The sequence below is a fragment of the Phoenix dactylifera genome, chromosome 7 (assembly GCF_051530095.1).
Source record: "Phoenix dactylifera cultivar Ajwa chromosome 7, Ajwa_hap1_PhDact_Kaust_v1.1, whole genome shotgun sequence".
NCBI lineage: Eukaryota > Viridiplantae > Streptophyta > Magnoliopsida > Arecales > Arecaceae > Phoenix > Phoenix dactylifera.
The window spans coordinates 35,133,200-35,150,299 of record NC_143196.1 but is presented as its reverse complement, the minus strand read 5'-3'; the positions used below and the strand labels follow the sequence as shown (position 1 = coordinate 35,150,299).

Below are 17,100 nucleotides of genomic sequence, written 5' to 3'. Positions count from 1 at the left end.
GTTGAGGCATAGTTATTACTTTGTTGCTATAAATATTCGTTATTCTTTAATAAGCCTTCAAAACTTAGCAATGAAATTGCATTAAATCTTTTTATATTTTGAATTCGAGCTATAAACTCAAGATGCAAAATACTGCTTATGTGCAGGACATGCACATCAGTCATAAGGTATAACTTAGAGAACAATGTGCTTTGGACTTTTTTAGATCCAAATAATTTATTAGGTTGGGTCGTAAGGTTAAAAATTCAAAATTATCCAAAATTTAGGTTTGAATTTAGTAATCCTAAATCTAACCCGAAATAAAATGGCCCAAATTTAGAACCTAATTCAGCCCCATAAGCCTTCTAAATAGGTTGGATCGGATCTAAATGGGCCGGGCCGGGTCAGGTCACAGCCTGACCAATGAGAACGTTTCCCTCTCGGCAAAAGTCCCCCGCTTTACCGCATCGTTCTCGTTCTTGTTCTAGGGTTCTTTATCTCCCCTTTGATCATCGTGTTCGTCCCAGCTTCGAAGGCGACAGCTCCCACCGATCTCCGAAGGTAACATCCTCCGATATTTCTGGCACGAATCTTGTCCTTTTGCTCCGCAATTCTTTTGTTCTTGAAGGTGATGATTTCTTTGTTTATATATATATATATATGTGAATATCAAGGAAGATGTCTTCTTTTCTTCATGCCAATCCATGAAATTTTCCGTTTTAAATACATAACCTGCTAGTTTAAAACGGGGCCATAAGCCGCTGCGAGCCTGCTACTTATATCTTCACCACCACCGGACGTGGAACGCCCTCCCCCCCTCCGCCGTCGGTGAGCCCTATAGGAACGTTCTTTTCCTCCCGCTCGTTTACGGTCTTCGGCCTGCTGTTTTCCCCTTTCTTGGGTTCTTGCTTCCCTATCCCAATCCAACACTCGAAAATCCCCTTCAAAGGCAGTGGGGCTTAAAGGCTCGAGTCCCCACGGCGCCATTCTGCGGTTTCCGGGCCGCCCATCGGTCTGCATTTTTGGGTTTCTGCCGTTGCCGTGAAAGCTTTCCTTACTATCCTCTTCAGATTGCAATCGATCGATCGAGCGCGGTATTTTCTTACCATCCTTCTTTCCTTCCTCTCAAGATTTCCAGTCTTGAAGGTTGTAGCTGGAGAGGCCGGAAGATCTCGCTGCCGCTTTCTTCCCCTCTGCCTCTCCTTCCCTGTTCCCGGATTGAAGAAAGGACCGCTTCCTCCGATTCTTCTTCCACCGAGTTATGGATCCCTGATGTTCTCTCTTTTCTTCGATCGCGGCTTCTTGTACTTTTCCTCGAGGCGATTGTTGTGGATTCGGATCTCTTCGACATGGATGGAGAGCATTGTTGCTTGGGTTCCTTGTAGGGCCTGGTTGACGGGATCGAGTGACTCCGCATGTATTGATCTATTCTGTAGATCGAGATGTCTTCTTTCTAAAGATGTGTGTGTCTTCGCTTTGGATATTGGAACATCTTATTATTATTATTATTGTTGTTGTTGAGGAAGGATTCTTTAGTGGTATGATCGTTTCTTACTGATGATGGTTTTGATTTCCATTTTCGATTTCTTTTTAAAGATTTCATGGAATTTTATATGTTAATTTAGTCTTTAACTTGGAAGATAAAAATAAAGGGTTTTGGGAGGACGGTGATGACAAAGAGAAAGGGAAAGGGTTACCTAAAGAAATGGTGCAAAAACTGGGTCTTTCTTTGTGCATGCATTACATTGGTGTGGGTTCTTTATATGGTTTATCTGATACTTGGAAGAACAGGCTTATCATTTGGAATGTTTTATGCTTATAAAGAACGTTCTTGAGAGTTGAACATGTTTTAATAGATTATCTAAGTGACTTGATGTTTTGGATTCCAGGAAATATATTTGGAATATTGTAAAAACGCGGGTGGGAGAAAACGAGTATTTCAATCAATATGATGAGAGTTCATTTGGGAGCAATTTCCATGCAGGGGATATAGCTGTTAGATAGGACTGAAATGCAAATTAGATTTTTTTTTTTTTTTAAAAAATCTCCTAATGGATGTGATGACTGATCACCACTGTAATTTGTCCCAATAAATCTAGTTTTGACATGATGAATTATACTCTGAATCATGAGATTAAATGAGTTTATCGGCCGGTGGATACGGACCTTTTGGTTTGTAAGGGACCAACCATACAGATGTTGCTCAAGAACACATATAAATATTATCTGTACACATTTCCTTGCTCTGTGTATTCTTGTTATGAGTGGGATTCATATTCTTTGAAACTAAAGTGCAGCCAGCAAACACTTTGTGCATCTAGATTCTGTGGCATGGATATTTAAGGAAACTACAGGCAACTAAATGACCATCTGATTTGGATGTTATGTGCTTTTAACACGCTCACCACCACCTCCGCCGGAGAAGAAATTATATTAATTTTTGTATGTTGTAGGAAGTGATGTAAGTAAAGAAATAAAAGGAATTTTATGTTTTGCATATTACTTGACTATGAAATTTGCAGCGGTATACATTTTTACTTGGATCAAGAAAAGAATTTGAATTTCTTTTCCCCCCCAAAATTTAATGTTACTTTCTTTCTATTTATCCAAATCGGTGGTTTACTCAATTTGTATCCAGGCTCATAAATCTGGCCTCCTTACTGAGTTTGCCTTAGGGCCCCAAATGCATTGAGCCGCCCCTGGGCCTCCATCCAGCCCGTACAAGCCCTGCCGCCGTTTTTCGACAGCGATGGGTAATCCTTCCTTTACTCCAGCTTATTTTTCCTTTTTCTTCTTATTCTTGCTATCAATCTTTGATCTAACCCACCTTCTTGATTCGAAAATCATTGCTTCGGTACTCTAATCTTTGATTCTTGGTAATGGTGCCCCAGCTCCTAACGCTAACATTTCCAATGCTCTCTATTCCATCCGCTCTCTCTCGTGCAGAGTTGATGGATGATTTATTTTTTCTACTGTAAATCAGGCTTCTTGATTCTTTTTTCCTTCTCTAATCAAATTTGTGGTCGTGTCATATGCATCCAATAAACGATTTTTCTGATTTTTGAGTCATATTTGAGTTATTTTTCTTAAAATATCCCAAAAATTCAAGATTTCTTTGATGGAGTACCCAATTCTCGAGCTCTTTCTTGTTGGTTTAGGGTCTATGTTTACTATGTAGCAATCTATGAACTTCATGATTTTTTATTGTTTATTAGGCTTTTTAGATCTCTCCATTGGTGTGGAGAAATAAAAAATGTCCTTTTATTTTAATAGCAAAAATTATAGTTTTGTCATATCAGAGACTCAAAAAAAAAAAACTCTCGATTTTACTGCTGAAGGTTTTTATTCATAGGGCATCTTTGCCATTTCCATGCAGCCAATCCTTTTAGCAGAAGAGTAATCACATTTGTTGATTGTTGTTGGATCTAGAAATAAAAGAAATGGATGTTATAGTTTATTATTCTGTTGAATGATATCAGTAGCTTTTTGACGATACAAAAAGATTCACATTTTTTACTTACATGCAGATACCATGTTTCCTGATTCGGATTCTATCGATGATATTCTTCTTCCACCTCCTGTCGCCGCCACTGGTAACTTAATCAGTAAACCTCCAGTCAAATTGTATTACTTGTTGCCAAACTTAATAATCTGCGTATTTATTGGCAGAGCAAACATTGGGTAAATTTCGACCCAAGCTACGCGTTAAAACTACTAAAATGGCTCCTGTGTCCTCCAGTATATCTGATGCTACCCAACCCATTCAGCTTAGGGATTCCGATCCAGATACTGAGCATCAGGAGCATTTAAATGTTCCACCTTTTCATGTTGCTGATTCATGTACTATTGCCCCTGACGACCATGTCGCTCAAGAATCTGTGAATCAATCAAAGACCAAGAATTCAGAAGATTTTATATCAAACATTGACAATGGGGAAGGTCTACAGCAGGATCAAAGACATCCGGGAGAGGTAGAGACAAACCCTTCAGCAAGTTGACCCATTTTAACAAATTCATTGCTCTTTTAGCAAGTTCTTATTGTTTTCAGGATGCAGATATGTTCTTCAGTGTGGATTCCTTTGACAATCTTTTGCAGCCTACCTCAACCAATGGTACAACAAATATTAGGTTTTTCATTCCATTTGTTCTTCCTTTCTTTCTTTCTCTTTTGAAATCTGTTTTCTTTTCCATGCCTACTTGTTTAGTTGTTGACATATTGTATTGACAGCAAGGGCTGTGGGTAGATTTAAACCTAAAGCCACGCAGCCACAAAACAAGAAACTTGTAACACCATCTAGTGCTGTTTTGGGATTTGATGAATCAGTTAGTGCCTCAAATCTTAACTCCAGCAGCTCTCCACTGGAGGCTGTTCCCGATAAACTTCATGCAACTCAAGAACCACTTCGCCTAATCAATGAATCAGTGGTTCACAATGAGACTTCACAATGTGGAGCAGAAATCTCTGAGAAGGGCATAAATTTGCAATCTGATCTTGTTAAGTCAGAAGCAGAGGTGAGAATAAATTGACTTATGATTGTCTTCATGTTATACTTTATTATTGGTTTTCATTTCCTCTTTATTTACTTTTTTTTCCCCTTTTGAAATGTCATGTTAGGTGAGGGCAGAAATTTCCGGCATGGAATCGCTTGATGACATTCTTTTTCTTCCTGATGGAACTTCTGGTAAGTAGGCTTTCTGATTCTAGTGGGTATGATGAGCTGACCTATTAATTGGGAAAAAACTTTTTAGTGCTAGCAATGTTCTGGAAAATGAGTTTTCTCCTATTTGCTGGAGAAATGGATTGATCTAAATCATAAATTAGATTGTATTTATAGAACATAAAAAATTTTCTCTGAACTTTATGCTGTCAGTTCCTTATCCTTTTATTGTGGGTGTGGGAGTGGTGCTGGTGTGGCACTTGGCGAATGGCCCAACCCTAAATGAAGAGTGCCTATACCCTGTGAACCCCACCAGTACCCACCTGGATAGTGGTATTCATTATCATATGATATGCAAAGATCCATACAAGCACCATGATAATCAGATCAATGGTAACAATATATAAATCTTTCTTTCATTTAAAATGCAATTAACTTTAAGCAATTAGCAAATCAATCAGCTTAGGATTGTTAATTTCTTGTTCAACTGTGTCTAGTTTAATGGCCTTTGTCAGATCAGTGGTAACAATATGCTGGTTGATAGATAAGGAATCATGTAAAATTTGACCCAAGCTATGCCGATCATAGTTTGCCATATCCAAACCGGACAGTACGGGGCGTACAATACCGGTTCCGTACTGGTATCTGGTACGGAACGCGTACCGACACTTGTTACGCCGAAAAGGCCTCATATATCGTACCGACATAGTGCTAGTGTGGCACCAGTATAATGTCCGGTACCAAGATGGCGAACCTTGATGCCAATAGAAGTGAAACCAAATTCTGCATCCTCCAACTCTTTTAGTGCTATGCAAATCATTTCTCCCACCAGGGAGCATCTTCCATGTGCTTTTTTGACATGACAAATTTCAGAAGAGGGATTAAGTCTTTTAGCTTCCCCTACTGGGTGTTCGTCATCCGTGAGGACATGCACATCTGACCCTTGTTTTATTCAAGATTCTGCAGATCACCCAGAGGCTTCACATTGCAAAGACTTACAAATTGATGGCGAAAAAGAGGAGGCTTCAAAGCATGATCAAGAAAAACCTGTTGAGGTAAAAGAACAAAAAAATTTCTTATTGATTCCTAATTGAAAGTAAAGATAATTTTTTTAATAGTGCATTCAATTTTGTTCAGGTTATGTTTCCTAAATTCTTGTTGTTTTTTGCAGATTGCAGATACATTCTTCAGTATGGAATCTCTTGATGACAGTTTTCAACATGGGCCAACCACTGGTAGTTTATGAACATTTCTGCCCTAGGTCTAAGTTATACTTTTGTATCTCTTGTCTTCCATATGTTCAACATTTACTGTATTTCATGATTGTAGTGCTGTAGCTAGATTTTAACCAAAGGCTTAATCACAATCTAAATGGAAGAACTGATGTGACCACCATATGCTGCTGTAGATGTCGTGCCATTGAAGCACTAGTAGTTCTGCGCCTTATCTATGTCTTCCAAACTTAATATTACCCAAGAACCTCTTTTTGTAACCAAAGAGCTAATGGTCCTTGCAGAATCCTGTCAGGATGGGTGTCATGTCTCTCGGAGTGATGGTAATTTCCAGGCCATCCCTAAGAAACTGGCAGAAGAGGTAATTCAATTTAAGCTTCTGTGACCTGCAATCTCTGGCTCACTTTTATAATTTATTTCTTCTAATGTGTTTGTTCTGTCATAGGTAATGATGTTGCCTTTTGGCATGGAACTGCTTGATGACATTTCTTTCTCACCCAGCACTGCTGCTGGTAAGTAGGATGCTAACAAATATTTTATAGCCTTTATTAAAATAATAATGGTTTACAAGGGTAAGGGAAAGCTACCGGAATTTATGGTATAAGAGTTGTTTATGATTACTCTAGCCAACCCTACCACCCCACCTCTTTTTTTTTTTTTTAAACCTTTGTGAGTCATAATTAAAGATGACAGCACAATATGTTTCTACTTTCAATTTACACCTGTTTTGTAGTTCAGTTGTGAAAATGTTTTATCTTGTCAGTAAAACAAGTAGGCAAGTTTCAGCCTAAGCTTGCATCACGACCAAAAGGCGGAAAAGCTAAATCAGTATCTTTTGCTCTTCCTAATGCTCGTGAAACTACTGCTCCTTCTGTGGAGACCTGTTCTGAGAGCAACTCCACAAGAACAGATCCTCCCTTCGAGGATATAATGAGTGATGGATATTTGGAAAACCATCAGCACTCATCATCTGTAAACTATGATTTCAATGGAGATTTCCAAATGGATCATGGGAAGATGGGAGAAGAGGTAAATTTCATAGCTTCTTTTCGCTCAGTATTTTTCATAAACACTACTTATGTGGATGCTCCATTTGTTATTCAGGGCATGTCAGAGTCTTCAGGCCTTGAATCTTTCAACACACTTCTTTCTCTGCCAATGTCAACTGCAGGTATTTAACAAGCCATTATGAAAGGAATTTACTTTTCAACTTTGTCATTCTTTTTTTCAAGTGCACATTGACTCTCCTTTTTTCCCTCTTTTCTATGAAATTTTGATAGCTCAATCTGCGGGTAAGTTCCAACCAAAGCCTAGTGCCAGAACAAAGATTGTGAAATCTAATGCTTCTGCGGTTAGAACTGGTGCCATGGATACCGTGCCGTGTGAATGTGATTCTCTTCCTCCAGAGGCTGAGTCCTTGGGGGGTCATGCTTCTGGCTTTCCGGCAGATCCTCTCATTGATTCTACGTTGCCTATGCCATCTGAGTTGGCTCAAGAGCAGGCTGATCTGTTCAAGACATGTACACTTGAAGCTGCAACTTTAGGAGGCAGGAAGACTACACAAACTACTGAAATATCGTCAGAAGGAGATGTAAAATCCAGGACAATCATAAGCTATTTTATTTGCTTGTTTCAGAGTAGATTTTATGAATTATTGGTTTATATTGTTCACCTGTTGTGCTTTTGTGATCTGTGCTTTCCAGAATCATCTAAGTGGAGAAAGAGAACCAACAGAATTATTGCAGGATATTGGCGTTCAGGCCCATTCCCCAAATACGGAAGAGCTTACTCAGCAGATCCAGGAAGAAAAACATAATTCCGAAACTATTGAAGATATTGCAGCTAGTAAACCATCAAGGAAATTGAGAAAACGGCTCTACATGCATGGTACTGGAAAACCAGACGGTGGAATGGATGTTGGTTGGAATGTTGAAGAGTCTAACATCTCTCAAATGGATGAGGACGAAAGTGATGATGAATATATGGGTGAAGATGAGCCCAAGAAGAAGAGGGTGCCAAAAAAATCAAAGAGGAAGATGACTGAAACAGCGAAACCAGAACAGAAGCCCAAAAGAGCTTCTGGAAAACCTGATTCCATTGCAGAGGAACTACCAAAAAAGAGGTTCCCTCATGGAACACGGCGGAAGAGACGGCAAGGTACTTACATCTTGGTGCATTTAAATGTTGAACTATCAAGTCTTTATCCTTGCTGTTGAAATTGAACAAATAAGTTTGATGATTTGCCTTCTTTGACTTTTCTAGTGAACAAGGTTTTGCTGGAAACACCCGAGGATGAGATTGACCGAAGGCAGCTTAGAATAAAAGATCTAATAATGCTTGCTGAGGCTAAGGAGCGAATATCGGTAGGTCTACTTCTCTAGTCACTGTAATGTCACTCAGCTGAGACAGTATTTCATACCTAATTTTTTTTCCTTAAATGTTATTTTACAGAATAAAGAAGCAGCAGCACTTACGAAATCCTTTCCCAATCAAAGGTACGAAAATTATGTAAGGTCCATGAGTAGAAAAAGTTTCTTACTCACATGGCAATTCTTAATTAATTTATATAACCATATGTGAAGTTTTCTGCTGTACAAGTCGGGATCCTCTAGAAGTATTAAACTGACTTATATGCTCATTATATTGGTGTCGTGCATCTCTTAGTGTGTTCAAACAAGTATGAGAAATCAAAATTCTTCCTGTTTAGGTAGATTGCTCTAGTTCGACTATGATGGGTACATGCGTACGTTGGGTACTATCTGTGTTCAAAGTTGATCACTTAATAAATATATGATAGCATTGACATGCACATACGCACGCAAATTGCCAAATCTAGATGCTCCAAAAGCTTGCTTAATTTGAAATTAATATCAAATGGCTTGTTTGTAATACCTTACTAGTTCAGGGTTATATATTTTAGTGATTGCATTTATATGGCTTTTTTCATAATGTTAGCTCTAGAAAACAGAAATTATTTGAGCATGGTACTAATTGAGCAATGTATTTGTCTTAATCCTATTGTCTTTCCCATTTTTTTAAAATTTTTATGTGTTCTTAGGAATGACAGTGATCAAACCGGTAGTAGCTTTCTTAACATTTTATAACCACATGGTACTAATGTACAACTGCCTTTTGTTCTTTATTAAGTCTTAAGATCTTTTCCTAACCTTCATTCAAGCAAATTGATATTGCATAATCAGAGAGATCACAACCTTTTCTTTGCCAAGCATCAATAGGCTCAATATGTTTGACTTTTTCTCACTTGCTAATTAAGCATTTGCTTAGGTAAACACCAATTAACATTTAATTTCATGGAAGTAGTTCTTTATGTATTAATCAAGTCTACAAGTGAAAACCCTCTTTCCCATGGTTTGTCGTACCGGCCCAAATTGGACGGTATGGAGCGCACTATGCCATACAGGTTCGGTACCGAAATCCGATATGGGTGGTGTACTGACACTCGATATGCCAAAAAGATTCTATATCGTACCGTATTGACATAGTGCTTGTATGGCACCGGTATGGCGCTCAGTAATGAGACGGCGAATTTTGCTCTTTTCTCTCCAAAAACTTTTCAAATGGATAGGAAAAAGGAAAGGAGAAGAAACGAGACTGTATCGTATCCCCTGATCTAATGTCCCCTGAAAAGAAAAGGAATAAATGTGAGACTCTCCTACCCCTTAACTCTGTGTCAGCATATACTTTTTTAGGAAACTCCTGGGTCACTCTGACTTTGACTCATAATGATATCCTTTGCATTACAATTTCCACCCTTAATCGTTCTTTTCTAATTTTATCCTTCATAAATGGTGTAGAATGACAAAAATGCATTCTTTTCTTTTCTAATTTCACAATTTGGTGCATTTATATTTGTCATACCTCAAATTAATGTCTCATGTGCATTGCATATGATAGGATCACAAGTACTGAAAACCATCAATGGTAGCATATGCTGTATCATACACTGAAGTAAAAAAGGGATGGTACAACATATGACCACAATTTAATTCTTTATCTTGGCCATTTTGGTGGATGACATCCCAAGATGAACTGAGATATTGGTTTATCTCAATTGAGATGGCAGTTTGAAGAATTTTGAAACTGGCTGAGATATTCCTTTAACTTGGTTAGTATTTAACGATTGAGACATCAAAACATCAGCTGATAATAAACAAAATCCACCTATAACTTTAGGCCTTCATCTTAATATTTGATAATAAAAAAACTCATTGAAGTTAGTAAAGGGCAAATATTAAATAATATTAAAAGTTATATTTGTATCATTTTGGGCTGATATCATGGGATATATTGGTTCATAGTAGCTGAAATAATGAGGGCCTTGCCCTTTATTTGATATTTCTGGGTGCTTGATACAAACATAAACCTGTATCTCTGCTGAAATGAAAATCTCGGTGAGAACTGTTCATCAAAGAGTACTTATGTTGGATAAGTTGCACGCGAGTAACCATGCATAAATCAGTATGTACGTGACATGTGCTGAATGGTAGTCTCCATAAGTCTTTATCTCTATACGAGTCAGATTATATTTATTATATTCCCACCAGCAAAAATAGTCAGGCCCATCACACTTTCTTCGATCAAGCACGAGGAAACATCTATAATGTCCATGCATAAGTTGATTAATGCCCAAAGCACTTATTAGTAGTAAAATACCCGTTATCATGACTTATGTTGTAGCTTATGACTGAGATGCACATGATGTAACTTATCAGCATAATTATCTATGGTTATTGACAATATATTTCTTTTATTTAGTTGGACAGGTTCGAGTTCTGTTTCATTCTAGATTTAAGCAGGACAATACTATAGGATCATTTGTCACTGAGTCATTTCTGTTAGATAATATGGTTTAGATGAGAAATATTTTGGTCCATACTAGGCAAACTTCCCTCTCCCCTTCTTTCCTCCTCCCAAGCTTTGCTCTTTGTAGTTTCAATCTCCCAGCCCCACAAGAACATTATAAATACCTTTTCATACGTAAAGATACCCAAAGCTCCTAAATTAACAAAGTTCATTTTTCTAAGGATGCATCATTAAGAGCCATCAAAGTCACTTAAAATGTCAATCGTAATTACTTTATTTCCTAAACTGATTTGTTTGTAAAATAGAACAAATAGATAGTTATCCCACTTAAGCTATGATCCATAACCCTACAAAAGGAATATAGCCTTCAAATCAATCAAAGCAAAATAAAATTAAAATAAGATTGTAAGTGATCTGATAGACAATTGTTATATTGATATAAAAATAACATTGCTTCCCCTCCACAACACCCCCCCCCCCCCCCCCCCCCCAAAATAAAAAAAAAAAAAATTGCTCCCCCTGTGACCCCCTCAAACACATACATCAAAACAAGAAAACAAAATCCAGCAGTCGTGGGACAGATGTTGTTTCGTCATTCACCTGAAACCACGAAAATAAAGTATCTTGTCTTGGTCTTACTTCAGTTAGGGGTCTAAATGGCATCAATTTTGTGATGATACTTTGGCATGCACACACATAGAAAGATATGCAAGTCTTAAAAAGGAATTATGATTAGCATGCCAAGATGAACCTATGTTTTATTGACAGCCAATTTTAAATGCTTCATACCGATTGAACAAAAAATGTTTTAAAACAAATTGGATAACTAGAGGATCATGAGTCATCCTAGATTTATATGCTAATTGCTATTTAACAAGTGTATTGAATAGTTCAAGTAAAATGTCTTGTAAACTAGCTTCGCACAACTGTACTACATATTAATAACACAAATAAACTTCTACTTGTGATGAGACCTATGGAAGAATGTGTAATTATGCATGTTAACAATACATAGTAGATTTGTACACATACGACTTGTATTGTCAGAGCCTCATATATTGGTGGTATTGTGTAAGTATTCATGCTACTGTTTATCTTGATTTCTAACCTTTGATTCAATGTAGAATGACAATATCTTGTCATTATCATATCCAATAAGTAGAATGGTCCTTAAAATTCTGAGAACAATATTAAAACAAAATAAAATAAAAAAATTAATATGGAAGGGCTCAATATCATTCTAATAAAAATAAGCTTGTTCAAGATGGTTGGGAAGGGGTTCAATGTTGGAAAGTAGGGTGCAAACCACTGATGTCTATTACATATCAATAAGGACTATCTGTTGGGTAATAAATAAGGAACCACCCACTGTGCTAACAACCTGTAGAGGCGGTACATTTTGTGGATCTGGTATGATACTGATTTACACTTAAATTCTTGCTTTAACTACAAACAGTGTATAAGCTAGCATTTCTTTGCTAACTCCTCATTCTTCCCTCCATTTATGCCTTTTATGATAAAGGATAGAGTTCAAAATAAGGAGGTGATCATCTAAATAGAAAATAAAAAGGCAAGAAATTTAAGATAATGCTGTTATATGCAATGTCAGCAAAGATGGCCAAGATGGGAAACATCTTTTCTGTTGTTCTTGAAATATCAAAAAGGACGAAGAGTAAACTAGAGAGGACTCGGAAGGAAATAGTGAGAGACATGTAATGCATCTGCTAATTCATTATTTTTGATATAAATGTTCAAAAGATCTATATATACCTATCCCCTAATAATTGGTACGATGGATTTTTCATTTTCAGGTAACTTTGGAAATTTATCAATTAATTTTACTCCTTTTTTTCCAAAAAGTCATCTTTTTTACTTTTGGATCATTGCCTACTTTTATTCGCTAACATTTAGTTTCCTGTATAGCAATACTGGTTCCTTTCCCAGTAGAACCCATCTTGATGAAGACAATTTTTTCGGAGAGGAGGAAGAACAAAACCTTCATGGTGAAGGAAATCATAGCATTCAACCAAATTCTACAAAATTGAATTACCATTCCTACATGAATAGGCCGCAATCAGTGAGATGGTCAAAAGCAGATACAGAGCTGTTTTACCAGGTAACTGATAAATTAAACCATGTATTAGCTTTTTCTTGTGTTTATAAAAGATTATGTAATCTGAAAATCATTAACAATGAACTTACAATTTTTCCTTGAAGAAATTGAATTTGTATTTAACTTTTTGTGCTTTATATATGATATCTCAGGCTCTTTGGTTTAGGTTCCTGTCATGTTACATTCCATTTAGCAATATTGTATATTGTGGTTATTTGTATTCTGATCGGGTATGGTTCAGGCTATTCGTCAATTTGGAACAGATTTTGCAATGATACAACAACTGTTCCCTAATCGTACACGCCATCAAGTGAAACTGAAGTTTAAGAATGAAGAGCGCAGGCATCCTTTGCAAGTTCATGATGCTTTAGTCCATCGCTCCAAAGGTGAGGACGCACTTCATTGTTGCTTGTTTTTATTTAAATGTTCCTACAGCCCTGTCACCTCATGTTTGAATTTCACATGGAAGGCTAGAACTGACGCTGCTTTGAAATTATAAGGTATTTTGACTGACAATGCATTTTTTTTTACTGGTATTGAATGTTAGATGATCCCATTGTGCTTAAATACATCGTGTTCTGCAGCAAGTTCTTATATGTTATCTTTGCCTGCAGATCCTTCTAACAGTCTAATCCATCATAATAAAGTTTTATGTATTATATTCTGATTGAAGAATTCATAATTTAGATTGAATAATGTGAGCTTAGTCTTTGTAATGAGATCAGGATCAGTGAGAAAACTATGTCTAACTATACTGCTTATATTATGCTCTAATATTGAAGGAGAGATGGTGATGGTAAAGGACAGTGGATGTTGACTGTTCATGGGGTTTGTCATGTCTATGGTGCAAGTTTTGAGCTTTTGCTTGTTGAAGTTGTTTGTGGAATTGTTTGATGGTGATGCAAGATTGCTTTGGGAAATGAGTGGCTGAAATATATTGGTTCTGTCAAGGAAAGGAAGGATTTATCAAGGAGGTTTGGGTCTTCATTTTGGTTGGTACCACTGCTGATGGGCTAGGCCCAGGCCTGGCTACTCAAATACAGGTCCTGCCCTGAGTATCTGGGAGGGAATGCAGACCTGGCCCAGCCTGATTTTCTAAAATAAAATAAAATCTCAAACCTGACCCAGGCCCAAAGAGACATGGCTTGATCTCAGTCTGCATTCAGCCGAAGGAGAATATGGAATCTTCCATGACAGTCTGTTTGCCTGTAAAGATAGTGGAAGGTAGGGGGGCGAGAAATATGGAGGCAGAGAGGAAGGGGGGAGAGAGATCATGTAATAGGAGGGATAGAAAGAGAGGGAGTGCTCTTTGGTGGCAGAAGCAGCGGTTGATGAGGTCCTTGTGATAGGTAGTGCAGCAGAAATGGTGGTCGCCATTGCTGCAGATGGCAGTGGGGGAGGGGGAAGGGCTTTGTTAGACAAGTGGCAAAGAGAGGTAGTGTCAGGTGCTGCAATGAATTGGGGGTCCGGGACTTTGCTCAGGCCCTTTATGCATTGGGAGTCTTCTACAGTTTAAACGTGCCCCTCTAATATGGCTGTCCATGTTTGCCTACATTTTGAATTTTCATTCATTATGTAATGTCAATACTTTAGGCTATTTCAGGCTAGGCACAGGCCATGGGCTGAGGAGCCCAGGCCCTGCTAAGATCTTCCCAAATCTAGCCCGGAACAATTTTAGGCCTAAAATTGGTGGCCCATTTTGCTTCAGCTTGCTATCCCTGGCCCAGTGGCAGTCCAAAAAGTTGGAGAGGCTGCTATAGGTGTGAGAGCAATTTGCTCTTCTGCCTTGCTGAAGGCTTAAGTTTAAAATTGTTGGTGTGTATGATACTGCATGATATCACTCTTTTGTGGATGTGATTTAGTTGTACAAGCCCCCTTTACTTTAAGGAGTTTATGTTGGGAATTATCAGGCTGTTATTAGCTTTTATAACTGCCTGATCATGCTATTCCCAGGACATGCAATCTTGCAGTATCAGCATTTCATGCCTATGTTCGAATGAAATTGAACCTGTCACAATAATATCAGCATGTGCACATATACATGAGCCAAGTGAAGATGCATTAGGGTTGATAGCATCACTATAATTTGTCCTCTGATCTTTTACTCAAAAAAGATCGTCTTTCATCTCCCTTTCTATTTCAGAATTATGGAAGAAACTAGGTATAGAGGATAATCTCTAAGTAGTACCAGTTAATGTGCTTCTGTGTTTTTAGGGATTTTTCCTTCATATATATATATATATATATATATATATATATATATATATATATATATATATATATAGAAAGAGGAGATTAAGGCTTCCTTCTATGAGGTATGAGGCATCATTGCATCAGCCTGAGTATAATCTTGAAGATCCCTAGGGAAGTCTAGGGAAGTCATCCCACCAGTGGAAATACTTTTGAGCTTCCATTGCATTAAGGACAAGCCTGTCAGCAGCTTTATTCCCTTCCCTTGAATGTGTGAACAGTGAAGGTTCTGAATGAAGTTGAAATATGCCAGATGTCCAGCAGACAAGGATATGGGAAGCTGTTGCACACGGTGGTGTTTGTACTACTATAGTCTATTTTTATTGCACTGCATCAAGCAATTCTTTTCTTCTCTAATGGGCTGCGTTTTATGTGTTTGTTATTTTTGTCCTCAAGTTATATATTATCAGGTAACACTTGTTTTCTTGTGCTCTTGTCACCACTTGTCCATCCTTTATAATCCTCTGCAGTTTTTTTTACTTGTAAGAAAAGAGAACCTTCCAACAAAATTCTGCACTTTATGCAGTCATGCTTCAAGGCTTATGCTTGCTAAACTAATCCAATATAATTCGTGCTAATGTCATTAATTCTATTTATGGGAGTGCCTTTATTTATTTATGATGCAGATCATGCACATTTTGAACGAGTAATTCAAAAGCTGCAAACTCAGGCAGAGCAAAACTCTTACAAAGAAACAACTGATGATCCACCTACTGTTTCACAGGATGCGGTCAGTGAAAATGAGGTCCTTCCCCATCTAATCTCTCCCCACATTTAGTCACACCTTGACTTGTCAACAAATCGCTCTGATATTTTGCTCTCTCTTTTCATATCCAGGAAGAGGGAGGGAAACTCACTAAAGAAGAGGAGGCTAACGGTTGCGGCGGTGAAGTTCAGAGCCCCGTGGAATCTGATTGGAAATTTGAGGCTCAGGATCCGCCAGAGGTTTCTGAGTATGAAACTGTTTTTGATTGGGATGCCAGTGCTTCCTATCCACATGACTTGGAAAAAGAGACATTTGATGAATTCTGAATTATATTATGGTTGTGTTGCTATCTCTCAATGATGTTTCGTATTTAAATGGAAATTAGAGAAGGAAATTTGCCTGCAATATATTATGATATTGAGATCCGTTTCTGTCATAGAAAACAAGATGAGCCTAAGCCTCGGCATTGTGCGAGTTTAGATGCAGACTCCACTCTGGCAGGGAGTGCATAAGTGAGTGCCCCCTCCTTCCTTCATGATATAGCGAGGAAGGCAGCGGAAACTAAAACAGCCTGGTGCAAGATAAAGAGGCAGCGAACAAACTGGAGCCTATTCTGAACAGTGATTTCATGGCTGATCCTGTTGCAACAGAGGTACCATGAAGCAATATGTTTCAGAACCAAGTTCGCCTAAACATGATGATCCAAAGCCGTGAATCCTACTAATGATAGTGGTGACATGGAGTTGAATGGACTTTCTTCAGCGCCTTCTTGGTCTCTCTCTCTCTCTCTCTTTTATAGCTGATAGTATCTACAGGGTCTCCTGTATAAAGCTAAATAGTTTATAGTAAAGTATCCGTTTGGGCAATGGCCACCCAAATGTATGAAGTCTTCCGTTGTGCCAAAGTTTCTTTAGTATTATTTCATTAGGCTGTTTTTGGATTTAATAGGTTCATGCACGATGAGTGTCAACAATTCATTTCATTATTACTGTAGTGATTAATATTTATTTCTAGGTAGCAACTGTAGCATTATTTAATGGACCCATCAGGTTCGTTTCGCATATAACATATGATCTAATCTTACTTCTTATAGCAAATCTATGATTTCAGCAAAAAAAGATGGAAAAAGGATAATACCATGAATAATGTCATTTGGTTGACCAATCAGTTCAACAACCTGGGTTTCTCATATTAATAAAGATCTATAATTAACTTAATGAGAGGGTGGGGGAGCTGCCTGTACCGACTTAACCAAATCACTAAGCAGAGCAGTGCGATCACTCGGACAAATCCAGTGCCCTTTATTTCTTAATTGCTTTGGCATTTGTAAATGGGAGT

General features: G+C 37.8%; 1 protein-coding gene across 9 annotated transcripts; it reads left to right on the top strand.

Annotated features, from left to right (window-relative positions):
* Positions 1 to 375: 375 nt before the first annotated feature.
* LOC103703755 (uncharacterized) lies at positions 376 to 16,167 on the top strand. 9 transcript variants are annotated; one of them, XM_008786723.6, is made up of 21 exons: positions 376 to 540; positions 2,618 to 2,732; positions 3,507 to 3,572; positions 3,649 to 3,950; positions 4,028 to 4,091; positions 4,208 to 4,491; positions 4,595 to 4,661; positions 5,595 to 5,692; positions 5,809 to 5,872; positions 6,154 to 6,230; positions 6,315 to 6,381; positions 6,633 to 6,898; positions 6,974 to 7,040; positions 7,150 to 7,460; positions 7,573 to 8,026; positions 8,132 to 8,232; positions 8,321 to 8,364; positions 12,617 to 12,809; positions 13,048 to 13,192; positions 15,683 to 15,786; positions 15,894 to 16,167. In XM_008786723.6, exons 2-21 carry the CDS (start codon positions 2,729 to 2,731, stop codon positions 16,086 to 16,088), a joined length of 2,973 nt encoding a protein of 990 aa, XP_008784945.4. In that variant the 5' UTR covers positions 376 to 540; positions 2,618 to 2,728; the 3' UTR covers positions 16,089 to 16,167. The 9 variants fall into 9 exon arrangements, with proteins under 9 accessions (XP_008784945.4, XP_088558080.2, XP_026659081.4 ...); XM_088701954.2 differs by having other exon boundaries at positions 396 to 540; positions 5,604 to 5,692; XM_026803280.4 differs by having other exon boundaries at positions 396 to 540; positions 5,604 to 5,692; positions 15,683 to 15,801.
* The last annotated feature ends 933 nt before the right edge of the window (positions 16,168 to 17,100 follow it).

Coding starts and splice junctions, on each gene's coding strand:
- LOC103703755 (XM_008786722.6), top strand. Junction 4,092..4,207: donor GCAGCCTACCTCAACCAATG/GTACAACAAATA, acceptor TTGTATTGACAG/CAAGGGCTGTGGGTAGATTT. Junction 4,492..4,594: donor TTGTTAAGTCAGAAGCAGAG/GTGAGAATAAAT, acceptor ATGTCATGTTAG/GTGAGGGCAGAAATTTCCGG.